The following is a 19655-nucleotide window of genomic DNA, read 5'->3' on the forward strand; positions in this document are numbered from 1 at the left end:
GCCCAGAACTGGACACAATACTCCAGTTGAGGCCTAACCAGAGCAGAGTAAAGCGGAAGAATGACTTCTCGTGTCTTGTTTACAACACACCTGTTAACGCATCCCAGAATCACGTTTGCTTTTTTTGCAACAGTATCACACTGTTGACTCATATTAAGCTTGTGGTCCACTATGACCCCTAGATCTTTTTCTGCCATACTCCTTCCTAGACATTCTCTTCCCATTCTGTATGTGTGAAACTGATTGTTCCTTCCTAAGTGGAGCACTTTGCATTTATCTTTATTGAACTTCATCCTGTTTACCTCAGACCATTTCTCCAATTTGTCCAGATCATTTTGAATTTTGACCCTGTCCTCCAGAGCAGTTGCAATCCCTCCCAGTTTGGTATCGTCCGCAAACTTAATAAGCGTACTTTCTATGCCAACATCTAAATCGTTGATGAAGATATTGAACAGAACCGGTCCCAAAACAGATCCCTGCGGAACCCCACTTGTTATACCTTTCCAGCAGGATTGGGAGCCATTAACAACTACTCTCTGAGTACGGTTATCCAGCCAGTTATGCACCCACCTTATAGTAGCCCCATCTAAATTGTACTTTCCTAGCTTATCTATAAGAATATCATGTGAAACTGTATCAAATGCCTTACTAAAGTCTAGGTATGTCACATCCACCGCTTCTCCCTTATCCACAAGGCTCATTATCCTATCAAAGAACGTTATCAGATTAGTTTGACACGATTTGTTCTTTACAAATCCATGCTGGCTATTCCCTATCACCTTACCACCTTCCAAGTGTTTGCAGATTATTTCTTTGATTACCTGCTCCATTATCTTCCTTGGCACAGAAGTTAAACTAACTGGTCTGTAGTTTCCTGGGTTGTTTTTATTTCCCTTTTTATAGATGGAAACTATATTTGCCCCCTTCCAGTCTTCTGGAATCTCCCCCGTCTCCCATGATTTCCCAAAGATAATAGCTAGAGGCTCAGATACCTCCTCTATTAACTCCTTGAGTATTCTAGGATGCATTTCATCAGGCCCTGGTGACTTGCAGGCATCTAACTTTTCTAAGTGTTTTTTACTTGCTCTTTCCTTATTTTCTCTTCTAAACCTACCCTCTTCCCGTGAGCATTCACTATACTAGACATTCCTTCAGACTTCTCAGTGAAGACCGAAACAAAGAAGTCATTAAGCATCTCTGCCATTTCCAAGTCTCCCGTTACTGTTACCCCCTCCTCATTGAGCAGTGGGCCTACCCTGTCCTTGGTCTTCCTCTTGCTTCTAATGTATTGATAAAAAGTCTTCTTGTTTCCCTTTATTCCCATAGCTAGTTTGAGTTCATTTTGTGCCTTTGCTTTTCTAATCTTGCCTCTGCATTCCTGTGTTATTTGCCTATATTCATCCTTCGTGATGTGACCTAGTTTCCATTTTTTATATGACGCCTTTTTATTTTGTAGGTCACGCAAGATCTCGTGGTTAAGCCAAGGTGGTCTTTTGCCACATTTTCTATCTTTCCTAACCATCGGAATAACTTGCTTTTGGGCCCTTAATAGCGTCCCTTTGAAAAACTGCCAACTTTCCTCAGTTGTTTTTCTCCTCAGTCTTAATTCCCATGGGACCTTGCCTATCAGCTCTCTGAGCTTACCAAAATCCGCCTTCCTGAAATCCATTGTCTCTATTCTGCTGTACTCCCTTCTACCCTTCCTTAGAATTGCAAATTCTATTGTATTAATATTGTACAGACGCCGCCTCCCTCCCTCCCTCCCTCAAACTCTGCCTCTCATGCTTTGACTTTGTAAAAGTGTCTCTGTCAGTTTCTATGTCTGTATGAAATCACTGCAGCTTCTTTCTCTTCTACAATGTGCTAACTCCCTCCCAGAGCCCACATGTCTGCGCCCCCTGCTATACCCCAGCTCAGAGCCTGCCCCCCTCACTCAAACACCCAGCCCAGTATAAGGGCACTGTTTACAACCCGGGAGCTGCCAGACGGGCACTGTCCAGCCCTGTGCTGCTATCCTGCTTCTTCCCCTTCGGTGTGGGCCCATGCTGCACCATGCTACCCCCCTGCCCAGCACCCCTCTGGCTCCCTACGCCCAGTGCCACACCACCCAGAGACCCCCCCACGCCCCTGCCCAGCACCCCTCTGGCTACCTACACCCAGTGCCACACCACCCAGAGGCCCCCACACCCCTGCCCAGCACCCCTCTGACTCCCTATGCCCAGTGCCACACCACCCAGAGACCCCCCCACACCCCTGCCCAGCACCCCTCTGGCTCCCTACGCCCAGTGCCACACCACCCAGAGACCCCCACACACCCTGCCCAGCACCCCTCTGACTACCTACACCCAGTACCACACCACCCAGAGGCCCCCACACCCCTGCCCAGCACCCCTCTGGCTACCTACACCCAGTGCCACACCACCCAGAGGCCCCCACACCCCTGCCCAGCACCCCTCTGGCTCCCTACGCCCAGTGCCACACCACCCAGAGACCCCCCCACACCCCTGCCCAGCACCCCTCTGGCTACCTACACCCAGTGCCACACCACCCAGAGGCCCCCACACCCCTGCCCAGCACCCCTCTGGCTCCCTACGCCCAGTGCCACACCACCCAGAGGCCCCCACACCCCTGCCCAGCACCCCTCTGACTCCCTATGCCCAGTGCCACACCACCCAGAGACCCCTCCACACACTCACCCCTGCCCAGCACCCCTCTGACTACCTATGCCCAGTGCCACACCACCCAGAGACCCCTCCACACACTCACCCCTGCCCAGCACCCCTCTGACTACCTACGCCCAGTGCCACACCACCCAGAGGCCCCCACACCCCTGCCCAGCACCCCTCTGGCTCCCTACACCCAGTGCCACACCACCCAGAGACCCCCCCACACCCCTGCCCAGCACCCCTCTGGCTACCTACACCCAGTGCCACACCACCCAGAGGCCCCCACACCCCTGCCCAGCACCCCTCTGGCTCCCTACGCCCAGTGCCACACCACCCAGAGACCCCCCCCACACCCCTGCCCAGCACCCCTCTGGCTACCTACACCCAGTGCCACACCACCCAGAGGCCCCCACACCCCTGCCCAGCACCCCTCTGGCTACCTACACCCAGTGCCACACCACCCAGAGGCCCCCACACCCCTGCCCAGCACCCCTCTGGCTACCTACACCCAGTGCCACACCACCCAGAGGCCCCCACACCCCTGCCCAGCACCCCTCTGACTCCCTATGCCCAGTGCCACACCACCCAGAGACCCCTCCACACACTCACCCCTGCCCAGCACCCCTCTGACTACCTATGCCCAGTGCCACACCACCCAGAGACCCCTCCACACACTCACCCCTGCCCAGCACCCCTCTGACTACCTACGCCCAGTGCCACACCACCCAGAGGCCCCCACACCCCTGCCCAGCACCCCTCTGGCTCCCTACACCCAGTGCCACACCACCCAGAGACCCCCCCACACCCCTGCCCAGCACCCCTCTGGCTACCTACACCCAGTGCCACACCACCCAGAGGCCCCCACACCCCTGCCCAGCACCCCTCTGGCTCCCTACGCCCAGTGCCACACCACCCAGAGACCCCCCCACACCCCTGCCCAGCACCCCTCTGGCTACCTACACCCAGTGCCACACCACCCAGAGGCCCCCACACCCCTGCCCAGCACCCCTCTGGCTACCTACACCCAGTGCCACACCACCCAGAGGCCCCCACACCCCTGCCCAGCACCCCTCTGACTCCCTATGCCCAGTGCCACACCACCCAGAGACCCCTCCACACACTCACCCCTGCCCAGCACCCCTCTGACTACCTATGCCCAGTGCCACACCACCCAGAGACCCTCACACACACACCCCTGCCCAGCACCCCTCTGGCTCCCTACACCCAGTGCCACACCACCCAGAGACTCCTCCACACACTCCTGCCCAGCACCCCTCTGGCTCCCTACATCCAGTGCCACACCACCCAGAGACCCCCACACACACCCCTGCCCAGCACCCCTCTGACTACCTACGCCCAGTGCCACACCACCCAGAGACCCTCACACACCCCTGCCCAGCACCCCTCTGACTACCTACGCCCAGTGCCACACCACCCAGAGACCCCCCACACCCTGCCCAGCACCCCTCTGACTACCTACGCCCAGTGCCACACCACCCAGAGACCCACACACACACCCCTGCCCAGCACCCCTCTGGCTCCCTACACCCAGTGCCACACCACCCAGAGACCCCCACACACCCCTGCCCAGCACCCCTCTGCCTCCCTATGCCCAGTGCCACACCACCCAGAGACCCCCCCACACCCCTGCCCAGCACCCCTCTGACTCCCTATGCCCAGTGCCACACCACCCAGAGACCCCTCCACACACTCCTGCCCAGCACCCCTCTGACTACCTACGTCCAGTGCCACACCACCCAGAGACCCACACACACACCCCTGCCCAGCACCCCTCTGGCTCCCTACACCCAGTGCCACACCACCCAGAGACCCCCACACACCCCTGCCCAGCACCCCTCTGCCTCCCTATGCCCAGTGCCACACCACCCAGAGACCCCCACAAACCCCCATGCCCAGGGCCCTCCCAGACCACTTCCCCACCCACTCAGAACCCCCCAACAGATCCTCTCACTGCCCAGTCACCCTCTAGCTGAAGACCCCCCACAGCCCTTCCACAGCTGCACAGTGCCCTGCACTTCCCCACCCAGAGCCCCCTCACTTTAGTAGTAGGGTTTACAATGTTATAAGAAGAGATTATGCTATTACCATTATCCAGTCAATTTGCACACTACTATTTTGAATTAGTGATAATTCACAGAGAGAGAAAGAAGAAAGCTGAATTTAGAGAACAATTATTAACCAGATTCTTGGTTATTCACCAGCCACTTTGCTCCTGTCCATGGCACAAAGCACCATAAACCCGGTATAGTCTGGACAAGAGAATATTCACCTCAAATTGGCATCTGCTACACTCCCTGCCCCTGCCCCCCATTCCCAGTCACCACTAATCAGGATATAGCTGAGTGAAAAGGTGGCATGGCTGAAACATTTATCAGGCAATTGAAAACTACTATAGCGTACAATAGCCCTGAGAACATCGCTTAATTCTGAGCACTGTGTCTGCAGCGAGATGCAGCATGGGCCTGTTGCCATGGCACCATTGGCACCATTGTAAATTCAGTACTGACGTCGAGCCCCATCCCATAGCAAAACTCCCTTGGACCTTTTCTGGATCCCACCAAAAAATATTAAAATCTGCTGCCCCCGTGCTACTTTCTTTCTACAGGAGACATGATGCAGTGAAATAATTTCCCTACATTCCATCAGACTCTGCATCACACATTTTCAGTATTTAAAAGACTCTCTCATAACTATTTGTCTATGTGAAGTCTCACAACAGTTCACAAATTTTAGAATTGCCTTTTGCTGCATTTATCTTGCCTGTGAACTCAGCTCTTACAGTCCTATTTTCACACGTCATTGCTTGTGTGTAGAAACTGATTCACAAATATTCAGTAAGTTTATTATATGGTGTCATCTTAGAACCTTCCCAAGGGCAAAAATCTTCTGCAACAATGAAGGCTTGGGCTGATGATTAGTGGCTGCAGAACGTTTGGATGGTCCACATTTCTGCATCTTTGTGCAAAACTCACCAAAATAAAAGCTGCACTGACAGTGGAGAAGAAAAAATAATTGTACTATGGGGATCTGCAACACCAGATTATTATTGGTCAATCACTGTTCTCTCTCCTAAACTAAGATGGAATGGATTTCTTTAATGTAAGTAGTCACAACTTATGGTTAAATATTTTATGATCAATATCCTGTTAAGAACTCAGCAGTCACAGATAATACTGTCTTCTTTGGTAACTAAGGCACAGTATCCTGTCTGTTCCCCCAAACCAAAAGTGATCAGAGAAAAAACTTGCATGGAGCAGTCAATGGTGGTGTGAGACATACCTGCATACCTACAACCCTGGTGACAAGCTTGAGGCAACTCCCCTACCCTCATTCACATCTGTGACGAACTGGGAAAGTTCTTAATGTTTTCTCTGAATACTGTGTTGGTGCCTCAGTGTCCCCATGGCAGTTCTTAAGTATCTGGCAGAGCAAAGGCCCAGTGCACCTAAATGCCTGACACTCTGTCTCCTAGCAACTGATGGCCTGGGCCCCTCCTCTGCAAAGGTGCCAGCTGAAGGTGTTGGAGACAAAGGGATCAGGTGACCTCCTGGCCCGGGAAAGGGGCTGGGAGGGGTTGTTAGTCTGGAGCTGGCTGGGGTCAAGGGTGGAGGGCAGACCTGGGGGTCTGGCTCACTGCCCCCCAGAATGGACCCAGCCGAGGGGTCCAGTTCACTGTATCTACAAGCTCTGTTTTAGACCCTGTTCCTGTCATCGAATAAACCTCTGTTTTACTGGCTGGCTGAGAGTCACGTCTGACTGCAAAGTGGGGGTGCAGAACCCGGTGGCTTCCCCAGGACCCCACTGGGGTGGACTCGCTGTGGGAAGCGCACGGAGGGGCAGAGGATGCTGAATGCTCCAAGGAGAGACCCAGGAGGTGAAGCTGTGTGAGCTTCTTGCCCTGAACAAGTCTGCTCCAAGGGAGAGGAGGCTCCCCAAAGTCCTGCCTGGCTTGGTGGGGAGCAGTTCCAGAGCATCGCCCGGTGACTCCGTGACAACTGGTGGCAGCGGCGGGACGTACTGCACCCCGTGAATGGCGCTGCTTGCAGTAAGTGACTGGGGAGCAGTAAAACAAAGGAGGGATAATGAGGACCAGGCGTGCTGAAGGCTCAGAGAGGGACGGTTTCAAGGGGCAGTTAACCTCTGGAAGTGTGTGACCAGCGAGAAGGACTGTTGGAGTAACAGGGTCCCCCTGAGGACTGCAGAGAGCAGTCTCAGGGGCGGAAGAGCTTGCCGCTCGACCCTGGGAGAGAGAAGGATTTTGCAGTAGCAGGGTTCCCCGGGGGATTGCAGGAGCAGTCCCGGGGCGGAGGAGTCTGCAGCTCAACCCTGGCAAAGAGGTGGTGATCACGAGAAGGGCTGGCACACCAGGGGTTCTTCCTGGAAACCATGGGGGAGCCAAGAGCACACAGGCCTGTGAGTCCAGAGCCACTTGGGAACGGTGAAGTGATGGCCTATCACCATCTCCTTGAGAAGGACATTGTGATCCTGTGCACAAAGAGAGGGTTACGCATGGGGAAATTCAACAAGGCACAGTTAATCGTGCAGTTGAAGGAGAAGCACCGCTCTGAGGAGCAGATTCCTGGCCCAGATGGGGCTACAAGAGGATCTGGGAGCAGCTGGAGCATCAGCCAGGCATCCCCGGGAGTCTGGTCCCCAATCAGACGAGGGTCTTCACGATTGGGTTCCCCATCAGGAGATTGGAGATGGATGGGATGGGAGCAGAGCCCGAGAGAGCGAGAGAACCGTGAGAGAAAGCAAGAGCCCGAGGAAAAGCTGCAGGAGAAGCAGCAGCAGCGTGGACTGGTGATGGTGGAGCAGAGAGACATAGGGGGCTGCCCAGGGGTCAGTGGGGAAACACGCCTGCGAGGGCGAGACCCTGGGACAGAGAGAACTGTGGTGGTGCAGCCCCAGATGCTGAGGGACTGTGGAACCTGGGTGAAGTTCCCTGGGGTGAAGCCCCTCACCCTGCCTATGGCCCAGATCCCTGTGCAGACCCAGAAGGGGTCGCGCTGGCTGGTAGTTGGGGTTCTCCAGGATATTGGCTGGGAGGCCCTGTTGGGGGGTAACTGTCTCCCCATGGGACAGGATCCAGGCCCCGCTCCTGTAACGGCCGAGGGTTTGAATTCAAATCCAGGGAACCAATTGGCTAGGATGGAAATGGTCAGTGAAAATGCAAATGACCTGGCTGGCAGGGGGGAGGGGCTGCTGGGCTCAGGATACCTGCCTACCTGTAACCAGCCCCCTGGGGCTGAGTGGGAGGGAGAGATGCTCCCCGCCCCCCTGCACACCGGAGAGGGGGCTCACGCTGGCTCTGATGCTGTGACCAGAGCAGAGAGCTCGCTGCCTGCCCCCACTGGGACAGCAAGGGCAGCGCTGAGCACGGGGGGAGCCGAGACCCCAGCTGAGTGGGGGGACACCCGGGCAGGACAGGTCAGCTGCCAACCAGGTTTGCCTGGTCCAGACGTGCTGCTGGGAAGTGATTACACAGCAGGGAGGGAGCTACCAGGGACAGGGCTCAGGGGGGCTGTGACCCCAGGTCCAGCCAGCGAGAGGGAGCAGGTCCCACTCCCTGCCCCAGCTGCTGAATCCCAGACCGAGCTGCAGAGGGATCCCTCCTTGGAGAAGCTGAGGGAACTTGCTGGCCACAGCGCTGCAAACCCCCTTGGGGAAGGTTGCAGGGACAGAGTCCTGCAGGAGGAGGGATTCCTGTACCAGGAATGGGCTCCCCAAGGGGAAGTAGAACTGGGGGGAATCGGGAGACAGCTGGTGATGCCCCAGGAATCCACAGGGTTCTTCCCATTCGAGCTGCTGGATGGGAGGAGAGTGAGGGGACCCCTGGACCTGAAGGGGGAGGATTGGATGGAGAAGGGGGAAGACCCCCTGGGGGATCTCTTCCCTGAGGTGGGAGACAATCTCCCCATCAGGTGTTCCCCATTCAGAGTCACTGGGAAAGCAGCCCAGAACCTGGAGAGAGAGGTCAGGGACATGCTGGCTTTAGCTGGGATCCAGCCATTTTACAGCCCATGGGCCTCACCGGTGGGGCTGATCCCCAAGCGAGACAGGATGATCTGGTTTTATGGGGGCTATCAGAAGCTTAAAGCCATCACAGTGTCCAATGCCGACCCCATGCCTAGGCCTGGGGAGATTCTAGACAAGCTGAGAGGGATGGAGAACTTGGCCCTGGCAGACACTGATAACATGTGCATCTTTAGCCAGACCTGGGAGGAACAGGTGTCCCAGGTGAAGAGGGGGCTGGGCTGCCTCAAGGAGGTGGGACTGATGGTAAAAGCTGGAAAGTGCAAGGGGGGGACGGCAGAGGTGTTGTGTCTGAGCCACAAAGTGGGAAGCGGCTGCCCAAACCCAGAGCTGGCAAAGGCCAAGATGGGGGCTCGTAACCAAGGGAGCCCGAATCACAGACCAGAGGGCTGGGAAAAGACCCAATCCCAGCTTGAACCCCAGGGGTACTGGGGTGGCAAAGGGTGTGGGCTGCATAAACCTTCCCACATGCGGTCTGCAAGTGCCATCAAGCACACCCGACCTAAGGGAGGGCGTAAGACTGGACTGTCCTGGTGTAACTCACACCAAGAGATGAGAGAGATGCTGGAGCATCCATGGGAACCTTGGTGGGTTCGAACTTCCCCAGGTCACTGGCTGGAGTGACCTCGCTCAGTTCGGTCTTGAAGGGGGGAGAGATGTGACGAACTGGGAAAGTTCTTAATGTTTTCTCTGAGTACTGTGTTGGTGCCTCAGTGTCCCCATGGCAGTTCTTAAGTATCTGGCAGAGCAAAGGGCCAGTGCACCTAAATGCCTGACACTCTGTCTCCTAGCAACTGATGGCCTGGGCCCCTCCCCTGCAAAGGTGCCAGCTGAAGGTGTTGGAGACAAAGGGATCAGGTGACCTCCTGGCCCGGGAAAGGGGCTGGGAGGGGTTGTTAGTCTGGAGCTGGCTGGGGTCAAGGGTGGAGGGCAGACCGGGGGTCTGGCTCACTGCCCCCCAGAATGGACCCAGCCGAGGGGTCCGGTTCGCTGTATCTACAAGCTCTGTTTTAGACCCTGTTCCTGTCATCGAATAAACCTCTGTTTTACTGGCTGGCTGAGAGTCACGTCTGACTGCAAAGTGGGGGTACAGGACCCTGTGGCTTCCCCAGGACCCCGCTGGGGTGGACTCGCTGTGGGAAGCGCACGGAGGGGCAGAGGATGCTGAATGCTCCAAGGAGAGACCCAGGAGGTGAAGCTGTGTGAGCTTCTTGCCCTGAACAAGTCTGCTCCAAGGGAGAGGAGGCTTCCTAAAGTCCTGACTGGCTTGGTGGGGAGCAGTTCCAGAGCATCGCCCGGTGACTCCGTGACAACACCCACCTTAGCATTTAGACAAATTCTAGTGGTGAAACTCTGATTGATATCTGATTGATATCCAAAATACTGAAGCAGACAAATTTCATTGTCAGCCCCCTGAAGGAACATAACCCATAGTAAGAAGTGATCAGCTCCTATTATCTAGCCTAAAGAAATTCCTGCAGTTATCGGTTTACCCATAAACAAGTCTACTGTTGTCCCTTCAACCAATTCAACCTATTGCATATTTTCTCTACAAAGCCATTTGCTCACTCTTAAGTAAGAATTCTTATGCATGCATAGACCCAAATTCTGCCTGAGTTAGAATCAGAGAATAGAATCATAGAATATCAGGGTTGGAAGGGACCTCAGGAGGTATCTAGTCCAACCCCCTGCTCACAGCAGGACCAATCCCCAACTACAACATCCCAGCCAGGGCTTTGTCAAGCCTGATCTTAAAAACCCTCTAAGGATGGAGATTTCACCACTTTCTTAGGTAACCACATCTATTCCTGACAGATTCAAGACTGTGAGCTAAGATCATCAGTGAAGACTCAGGAGTTCAAGCTTCCTGGAGTGGGTGAGTTTCCTCATTTTCTCTCTCTGTTTCCTTTTCTAACTCAGGTATTAAACTGTAAAAACGTGACTTACTTTGTTTAGGCTCTCCTTGTGATGTAAAGATGGGGATAGGGACATGCTACATCTGGGACAAATAAAGGTGTCAGCTTGAAAGTGCTGTTTGACTCATTCCATTGGGCACACAACCAGTACATTGATAGAGTTACACAACCAGCCCCCTCCAGAAGAGTAGAATTATCAGGGGGAAAACCCAGACAAGTAACCCCAATAAATGAGTAACACCAAGTAATGGGCAAATCTGGTAACAGTACAGAAATACTAAAGGTATTCCTGGCTAACTGCCTGAATAATAAAGAATCTTTACAATAACTGTATAATCATTTCTTAAATGGTTTGCATGCCTGTAATCATGGTGATTTCTTTATTGCTCCCAATTTCTATATTGTTTATCTGTGTGGTGTCTGTTTTTTTTTTAGGCTGATATATAAGTAATTTTGCTGTGTGTAAAACAATTTAGATGATGGGATCTAATTTCTTAGATAATCAAGTAACATTATATTAGGATTGATTAGTTTAATTACATTAAAATGATTGATTAAAGACATTGCTGAGAATGAGGTGATACTGATATGTGTATGTTATAGGGGTTTCTCTATTTCAGATTCTTCAGATTTCCAGACAAACAATTTTCTCCCAAAAAGTTGCACCAAGCAAAAAATTACCTCAATACACATAATGGCAAGTAAGTAGAATTTTTCCATGTGTTCCCATGGAGGGGAGGGCTAGCTCAGTGGTTTGACCATTGGCCTGCTAAAGCCAGGGTTGTGAGCCTAATCCTTAAGGGGACCATTTATCGATCATGGCGGGAAAAAAAAAAAAAAAGCAAGGCCAAAAAAAACTGTCAGGGACAGTACTTGGTCCTGATAGTGAAGGCAGCGAACTGGACTCAATGACCTAGTTCTGTGACATAAGTATATCCCCACATATTATTATATATTACATATTTTTTCAAAACCCATTATCTTCAAGCAACTCTGCTCGGTTTTTTTATTGACATTTTTTTGCTGTTACATTTACTGTCCTGAGTCACTATGTCTATACATTGTTACAATCTTGTAGTGATCTCCTTATCTCTGATAACATTCACTCTTCATTGAGCGAATACAGCCAAAATTTGCAAGCCACAAATATTTCAGAATTATGCACATGCCTGCAATTTATTTATGTCTGTCATGTCACTGGCCTATGAATGATGTATTGTTGATGTAGGTTTACCCTGCTTATGGGTTTGCAATGTACATCGCTTACCTTCTAACTCAACTTCGAGTCTTATATGCATTGTTATGCCATGTTTGCATTTGAGTAACTGTTTTCTCTTGTAAACAATTCTCAGAGGAATCTTTTGAAGAAAAAATTGCAAATGTTTTGGCATACATAAGGAGTAGCACATATCCTGAAGGAATGAATAAAGCAGGCAGACTGAACCTGGGTAGATATGCTGTCAACTTTTCATTGGAAGGTAAGGAATACTTGTTTTAAGATAGTACTGATACATAACACAGGAAACTTCAGCCTGTAAATGATGGTCATGATGTCCCAACACTGGGATTATTTGGAGTGTTAACCTTACCTTCAATGGGACTGGAATTTGGATCTCTATTTTTATTAAAATTTTCCAGAAAATCTGTCTATGCCAGTGGTGCAACAAAAGGAGTGCGCTGTGCAGTTGTGTGAGAAATGAGTCTAAATTTTATTTAAAAAAAAACTGATGACTTTGTTTCATTTCTTAATTATGTTATCCAGTCTGCTGCAAGCACCACCAACAATCACTATATGTTCAATGAGCAAAAACTTCTAACTATACACCAGGGCCGCCCAGAGGATTCTGGGGCCTGTGGTCTCTGGTGGCAGGGGGGCCCCGCTTCAGCAGTAATTCAGCTGTGGGGCGTCCCTCTGCCCTGGAGGAAGGACCCCCCCCCACTGGTGAAGACCAAGAGTGGAAGAAACTCCGGGGGCCCGGGCCCCTCGAGAGTTTTCCAGGGCACAAGGAGCAAGTGAAGGACCCCGCTTCAGGGGCCCTGAAAAAAACTCTCCTGGGGGCCCGTGTGGGGCCCAGGGCAAATTGCCCCACTTGCCCCCCCCCCCGGGCAGCCCTGCTATACACTGAAATTTCCCCCTTGTACTCAAGGCATTATGAACCAGACTGTATATAGATGTCTTTGATAGGCATATGCCTTTTAATTAATTAATGGTTTTGCAAATAACCAGTTATAGCTTAAGTTAAACATTTTTCCCACACTCCAGCCCTGGCAGAAGCCACAAGGCGGCAGGGGAAGCCCCTATGCCTGACCCCATCTCCAGGAGACATGCCTGGTGGGGCAGGAGACTCCACAGCACCCTGCTCCTAGTCCCCTAAAGAACCGCAGGATCCAAAACTCCACCACGGCCCTGGGACTGGAGGAGCTCTCACTCCCTGGTACAGCCGTGACACAGGGACAGAGCTTCTCCAGTCCTGGTGCTGTGTGGGACAGCAGGGTGGGTGGGAAATGAGCCAAGGAGTTGTGGGCCCGGCAAAATGGTGGGGAGCCCAGGTGGAACATGGCTGAGATCCTGGGGAAGAGGACGAAAGGGATAAGGCCATAGGTGGTGTAGCCAGTGGACAGGGTGGGTAGGGGCCCAACAATCGCTCTGTCCCAGGGCCCAGATATACTTTAATCATCCTCTGTGCTCCATCTTCTATGATCAACAGAGGGGAGATTGTTCCATTCAGCAAAAGGAAGAAAGGTTGTCGTTGTGCATACCATGAAAGAAGCCCTGCAACTCTTTAAAAGGTATCATGACAGTCCAGAGGGTGGACATCTAGGAATATTCAAAACCAGGAATGCGCTGACATCAAAATACTATTGGCCAGGGATGACAAAAGACATTGCCAATTGGGTATGTAAAGTAATGAAACAAAATCCTGATGAATGGTATTTACAATTGAAATAGAAGTTCAAAATGAATGAAAAAAATATAAAAGTATATTTGGTGTGCAAATGTGAACTCTGTTCCCTTGTGATACTATTTCCATAACGAAATGTTCATGTCATCATATTGTTCCATCAAAAACAGGTTGCACAGTGTCTGACTTGCCAGAAAGAGGGAAAGCAATCAAATCTGGATACCACCTTGAAAAGCATAAAGGTGAATTTTTGAATCAGACACGTTATTGTTTATCATTATCCATGGTTATTTCTGCAATACAATGAGAGTTTGATTTTGAAACAAGTCCAATGCATGTAAGTGGCACTGCATAGTGCAGCAATTACCTCTAATACACCTTCGCACTGGCTGGGGATATTTCTTCTGCTTTACTCTGGTATTGTTTTCAATCACTCATTCCTGTACTTCTTTTTGTTTGTTTATTCTTTCTTTCTTTTTCTTCTGCATTTAAAAGTGGGCTTTCATTTGGATTCTATGGCTGTTGTAACCATAGTACATTGTGTACTCTGTTTCTGACATATGGGTTCATTGAGAACATTTAGTAATAAACATGTGAAGTATGACTGTAACTGGTACCCTTCTATGTAGGTCACTCGGATCTGGGAATTGGTGGGAATGGATTTAATAGGACCGTTACCAGTAACAAAGGATGGATACCAGTATATACTTACAGCCATAGATTATCTTTCAAGATGGGTGGAAGCCTTTCCACTTAGAAAAAAGTCATCATTTGAGGTGGTAGAGATCATGTTCAGCATGATTCTTCGACATGGATGCCCACAGCGGATACTGACAGATCGTGGTGCAGAATTCAATAATAAGGTAATGATTTCTTTTTTTCTGGTTATTTGTACTATGTACTCAAACTCACTGTCAGGTCACCAATAGATCTCAAACAACCACCATCTTTTCTTTTTATATATATAAACTGCTGTTGGTCACCATCAGTGTTGCTATAAAATTATTTTTCTTCATATCTAACAAAGAAACGAACAACTACTTGTTTCCAAAACAAATATGAGAAGACATGCTTTTCCTGTTGCTAATTACACATAAAAGTAGTGGCAGATACGCAAAGGAACATTCCTCTACACAAGTCTATATGTACGTTTATAGTGTAACTTTTTTTCTTTCAGCTTAACTTGTATGTTTGTAATAAATTGGGAATAGAACGTAGCTTCACCAGTCCGTACCACCCACAAACCAATGGCTTGGCTGAAAACGCTAATAAATCCATAAAAAGGTAAGTGAATGGGTGGGAATCGTACAGTAGTAATGGCAAGTAGAATGTGCTGTAATAGAAGATGCAACTCACAAAAAAATCTTCAAAAGCAATGTGTTACATGGAAATCTTTTTCATTACGTATTACACCTTTTTGATTGTGTATGATCTGTTTCAAACAAGACCGTACAAGTGACTTTCTTTTCTTAAACAATCAAATCAATGTGCCTTTGTTACAGAGCACTGCGGAAGATGGTTGATGACAATGGGAGTAATTGGGATAAATTACTTGAACCCATTTTGTTTTCTTTGCGAACTGAAATACATGCAACAACAAAAATTTCACCTTTCCGACTAATGTTTTGTGATGACCCAGTGTTTCCAGAAGATGTCTTAGAGAATTACACGGTAAGTGTATGTTATTCCCAGCACCTTTCATGTACACATGGCATTCTGTGTGCCTTCATTTTACAAATACAACCACTTCTCCATTTGTTTACAAAGATTCCAGAACTGAATATGTTCGTGGAAGATTTCTGCAAAGAGTACAGCATGAATATGAAATCGAGACATGACGCTGACATTGCGCTGGCCCTAGTAACATTGCTAAAGCACAAGAAAAACAACAAAGACATTATGTTAAAAGAAAGACTTCTAAATATGGGGAAATAACATTTGAAGTTGGGGACTCTGTTCTGTTACTGAATGCTAGACAGAGAACAAGAAAAGGAGGAGTATTGGAATCTAAATATCGGGGACTATACAAAATTATGAGTGTTGAAGGTAAGAGAGTGAAATTACAAACCATCTCAGGGAAAAAGTTAGGAACCATGTACAATATTGCACACTTAAAACCAGTAAAAGAGCCAACAACATTAGCTGAAAGCATATCAGAGGGAAAAACTGGAACTGAAATTGGAGTTGGTGACACTGAACCAGAAACACCCACGGAAGAGATTAGAGAAGTGGATGGCACTGTATCTCATGACAGCAAAGTGGAAAACATAGAGGTCACAGCAATAGAAAAAGAGGAATATATAGGGCAAGATGTGTCAAACAATGATACAAGTGATGCTGATGACAGTTTTGATGACATGCTTACAGAGGAAGTGGAAGACAAGCAATGGCTTCTGAAAGGTAATTGGTTACCGCACCTTTAACATACTGTATAACTTGAACTATATTAAAGGTTTTCATGTACAAAGTGGTGGCATTGACAGTATTAAAGCAGAGAAAAAGGAAACTGTATTACCATGCATGTAATACGTGTTAATATTTTTTTCCTAGTAAAATTGGTAATGACCAGCAAACACACAGAGAGACTGGAGGCCAAAGTGAGAAACATAAAATTGTATGGCTCTTCATTTCATTGCCTGAAACCGAGAAGCTGGATAAGTGATGAGGTACATTTAAGTACCACTAAACATGTATTTGTTGATGTGATTGATTACTCAAATACCATTGTAATTGTGCTTTTCTTCCATCATGTGTTGTAGGTTATTGATGCATTTTTGAGCTGTGTAGTTGAGAAAGCAGATGGAAAGGTAGGCTAGTTACTGTGATACATGACACAATACACTGATGCACTAAGTAAAGAATCACGGGAATATGTGGCACAACATATTTAAGTCCAAATGCCCTTGAAATATCAACAGACACCTGAAATTTCAACATTTCTGTGTATATACTGCTGCCAAACATTTACTAAAATGTATTTGGAGGTGCATATTGGACATACAATAGAGGGCCACATTAGTTCTGCTGTACAGTTCAGTGGGTCCATTAATTGAACACAAGTATGCGAACAGCTTAGTCACTTTTTAAAGGAAGTAAGACAGAGCACATTGATTACAAATCATTTTGTTTTTATAGGACTCTCTTACATATACGTATCTGATTTGTAACACTAAGGATCCGTTTCATGTCTGTCTATATTAAATTCATTATGTTCTTGACGTGCCACAATTATTAATGCATTAATAGCTTTGTTGACTGTCAACAGGTACAAGCCATCTCATCAGTAGTTTCCACTGTCATTCTCTCAGGCAGAGCTACACAAATGAAAGTGAAGGTAAATGTTAACACACGTTCATACATAAAATGAAAAAAGAACAATTTCAGTCACTGAGTTAAACACAGTGTGAAACAGCAAATACAATGATATGTTTGATGTGGGGGAGTAGTCTAATAGTAATACATGTAATGAATTTGGGAAATACAGTATAATGTATATTTCATGGTTTGCCTCACTGGAAACTATAATTACATTTCTAATTTCTTTTAAATAAATACAGAGTGAATTACTTCAAAATGATAGATTATTGCTTCCTTACCACACACCAGGTCATTGGGTTCTTGTGGTAAGATGTTTTGTATTGTGCCTCTGGATTATGGGCAATAAATGTGGCAATAAAGAAGAGATTTGTAACACAACTATGGTAGTGGTGATATAATTTGCCATGCTGCAGGTTTTCTGTGAGTTCAGTGCATGCAAAGGAAAGTGGAATGTGATTGTTAAAAATATATTGATATTGTCAATTTACATTGTTCATGTAACATGGAAGAATACATTCTGTAAAGAGTTGATTGATTTCACAATATGCTTATATGTTGTGTGTTACTGTTACATTACAAACGATAATATGTTAATTGCATACTGATTGTTGATAAATTAGTATAAATTTTTTGAAATAATCACATTACCAATATATTTTATGAATATATTTAAATTTACAGATAGCCTTGATGAAAAAAAAGGAATTGTTAATAATTGACCCCTTGTGTGATGAGATCAGATATGAAAGAACATGCCTGAGGAATTGGAGGTGATTTATTAGATACTTACTTTCACAGTGGACACTAACTGTTCCATTGAAAATTTTTTTAAAGGGAATGTTACAATAATGAGAATAATGTCTTCCTATTAGCTACAAATAAACATTGAAACAGCATGTACTTGTACTGAATGTGCTTAATAATGGACTTTGAGTGAACCTGTGTGATGTGACTCTGGGGAACGACTTCACAGAATGTGGACACACACGAAACAGTAGCATGTTGCATGATTGAGAATGTGTTATTATCAACATGGGGCACAGCAACTCAGGTGACACACTGTGTAAGTGTGAGACAATAATATGAAAATAAGTGTGTCTATATGTGAGCAATAAGTCATTTCAATGACTAAGTAAAAAGAGAGAGAATGGATTTTTATCTATGTCCAGAAACCAGAATGGGAAAAAAAGGAAAGCAAAGCTCATTTATGCAGTCTGCTAATGTACTCTCTAACAATTTCAGAAACTTCATCAAACGATTAACTAGTAAATCCTCATCTGATTGGAACAGTAAAATTGTGCAGCATCCCAGACAAAGTGATGGCCACAACTGTGGACCACTCATCTTAAAGGTATTGAATACCAAATTGGCATTATTATTGGTTATGTATGTTTAATTATCCATGTTGAAAGTAAATGCCAGCGATTACCAGTGGGCACTGCACTGGTGTCCTTGCCAAGGTGGATGGGGGTGGGCTTGTGGCCACAAGAAGGGATGGGTTCTCCAGTGGCAGGTGCGGTGCTGGGGGACCAGATTCTACCATCCAGCCCTTCCTGACAGCTGCTGTTGCAGTGGCCAGGAGCACCAGGCCTTTGTAAATCACTGTAACCCAGAGCCCCTTTTGGACCCCCACAGTAGGCAGCCCTGCCAGGAGCATTTAACAGCATTGCCGGACCCTATGGCAGGGCCGCAGATGCGGGGGCGATGGGATAAAGGGGGCAGTGCTGTTAAAGCATAAAGCACTGCCACATCGGACGTGTAACGTCAGCCATGTATGGTCTGGAACCAGTGGCCAGTTCTTACCGGTACACTGGACCAGCCCACTGTCCCCTATGGTAAGTATGAGGTTATTCTAAATATCAGTGTTGTTAGTTTGCAGAAACATATTTGCAGCACAAAGACATCAGTACGGTGGGAACAACACAGAAGGCTAATACTGCGTTTAGAAGACATATAGCAATTCTTCTAATGAAGGAGTCAGGTAATTACTTTCTACCATGTATTGTGGACTCATTAGGCACATGTGAAGATAACATGAAGAGTGGAATTTTGTCACATAACAGACAGTTATCTTAATAACCCTAAAGTGGGATATCTCGCAGGTTTGGTTCTGAAATGCTGACTATGAATCAATAATATCTTTAAGTACACAAAAATTTGAATGGGGTGAATGATTGCTATTGATCGACCAGTTAAATGAAATTTGAATTTTTAGATACAGGTGCAGTAAAGTTAAAATTTGAAAAAATTATTCCAAAAAAAGGAAAAGATATGTGTGTTCAAACCATTGACTGGATTACAATATTGACAATTAATACATCAAGATTAGCATTTTCAGTGTTGGTCGTAACGTATTCATCATTTCATAATGCTATATTTATTTTTAAGAAAGCGTGGAGGACTACTGCATATACTGCAACCTTATCGACTGTGAAAAAGAAAGTGAGGATTGCACGATGGTAAGAAACATAGAATTACATGAGAAATATATGCCATAAACTGCGTAAGGATCATGATTCTTGTAAAAATTCCACAACATTAAACATTTTCTTCATGCCGATAGTTATATATTAGGTAATGTTCACATGTGGAAGGAATAGGATGAGTGAATGCAAAGTATGTATAACATAACTTCTGTGATTTCATTTCTTCATTGTTACTTATCAAAGGTCCAGTGTGATTCTTGCAAGAGGTGGGCACATATACCATGCATTACAGAAGGAACCAATCAAGAAAACCTGACATATGAGAAGAAAGAGTACAAATGCAAGACATGTGCATAGTTCACTTCATTA

At 47.5% G+C, this 19655-nt stretch overlaps 1 protein-coding gene and 3 long non-coding RNA genes across 5 annotated transcripts; all 4 read left to right on the top strand.

The window, feature by feature from the left end:
• Nucleotides 1-5563: 5563 nt before the first annotated feature.
• On the top strand, nucleotides 5564-11277 carry LOC115637377. 2 transcript variants are annotated; one of them, XR_003997255.1, is made up of 3 exons: nucleotides 5564-5786; nucleotides 10539-10599; nucleotides 11260-11277. It is a non-coding gene; the product is annotated as an uncharacterized LOC115637377 (long non-coding RNA). The 2 variants fall into 2 exon arrangements; XR_003997256.1 differs by having other exon boundaries at nucleotides 10539-10643; nucleotides 11260-11276.
• Nucleotides 11278-12048: 771 nt separating this feature from the next.
• Nucleotides 12049-14296, top strand: LOC115637375. Its single transcript, XR_003997253.1, has 4 exons — nucleotides 12049-12117; nucleotides 13348-13535; nucleotides 13713-13784; nucleotides 14172-14296. It is a non-coding gene; the product is annotated as an uncharacterized LOC115637375 (long non-coding RNA).
• A 57-nt stretch (nucleotides 14297-14353) lies between these two features.
• On the top strand, nucleotides 14354-15301 carry LOC115637376. Its single transcript, XR_003997254.1, has 3 exons — nucleotides 14354-14405; nucleotides 14720-14826; nucleotides 15045-15301. It is a non-coding gene; the product is annotated as an uncharacterized LOC115637376 (long non-coding RNA).
• A 334-nt stretch (nucleotides 15302-15635) lies between these two features.
• On the top strand, nucleotides 15636-19655 carry LOC115637424. Its single transcript, XM_030538666.1, has 9 exons — nucleotides 15636-15942; nucleotides 16093-16208; nucleotides 16302-16349; nucleotides 16808-16876; nucleotides 17542-17630; nucleotides 18103-18211; nucleotides 18733-18841; nucleotides 19249-19319; nucleotides 19530-19655. Exons 1-9 carry the CDS (start codon nucleotides 15636-15638, stop codon nucleotides 19641-19643), a joined length of 1032 nt encoding a protein of 343 aa, XP_030394526.1. The 3' UTR covers nucleotides 19644-19655.

This window comes from Gopherus evgoodei, chromosome 19, assembly GCF_007399415.2.
Source record: "Gopherus evgoodei ecotype Sinaloan lineage chromosome 19, rGopEvg1_v1.p, whole genome shotgun sequence".
NCBI lineage: Eukaryota > Metazoa > Chordata > Testudines > Testudinidae > Gopherus > Gopherus evgoodei.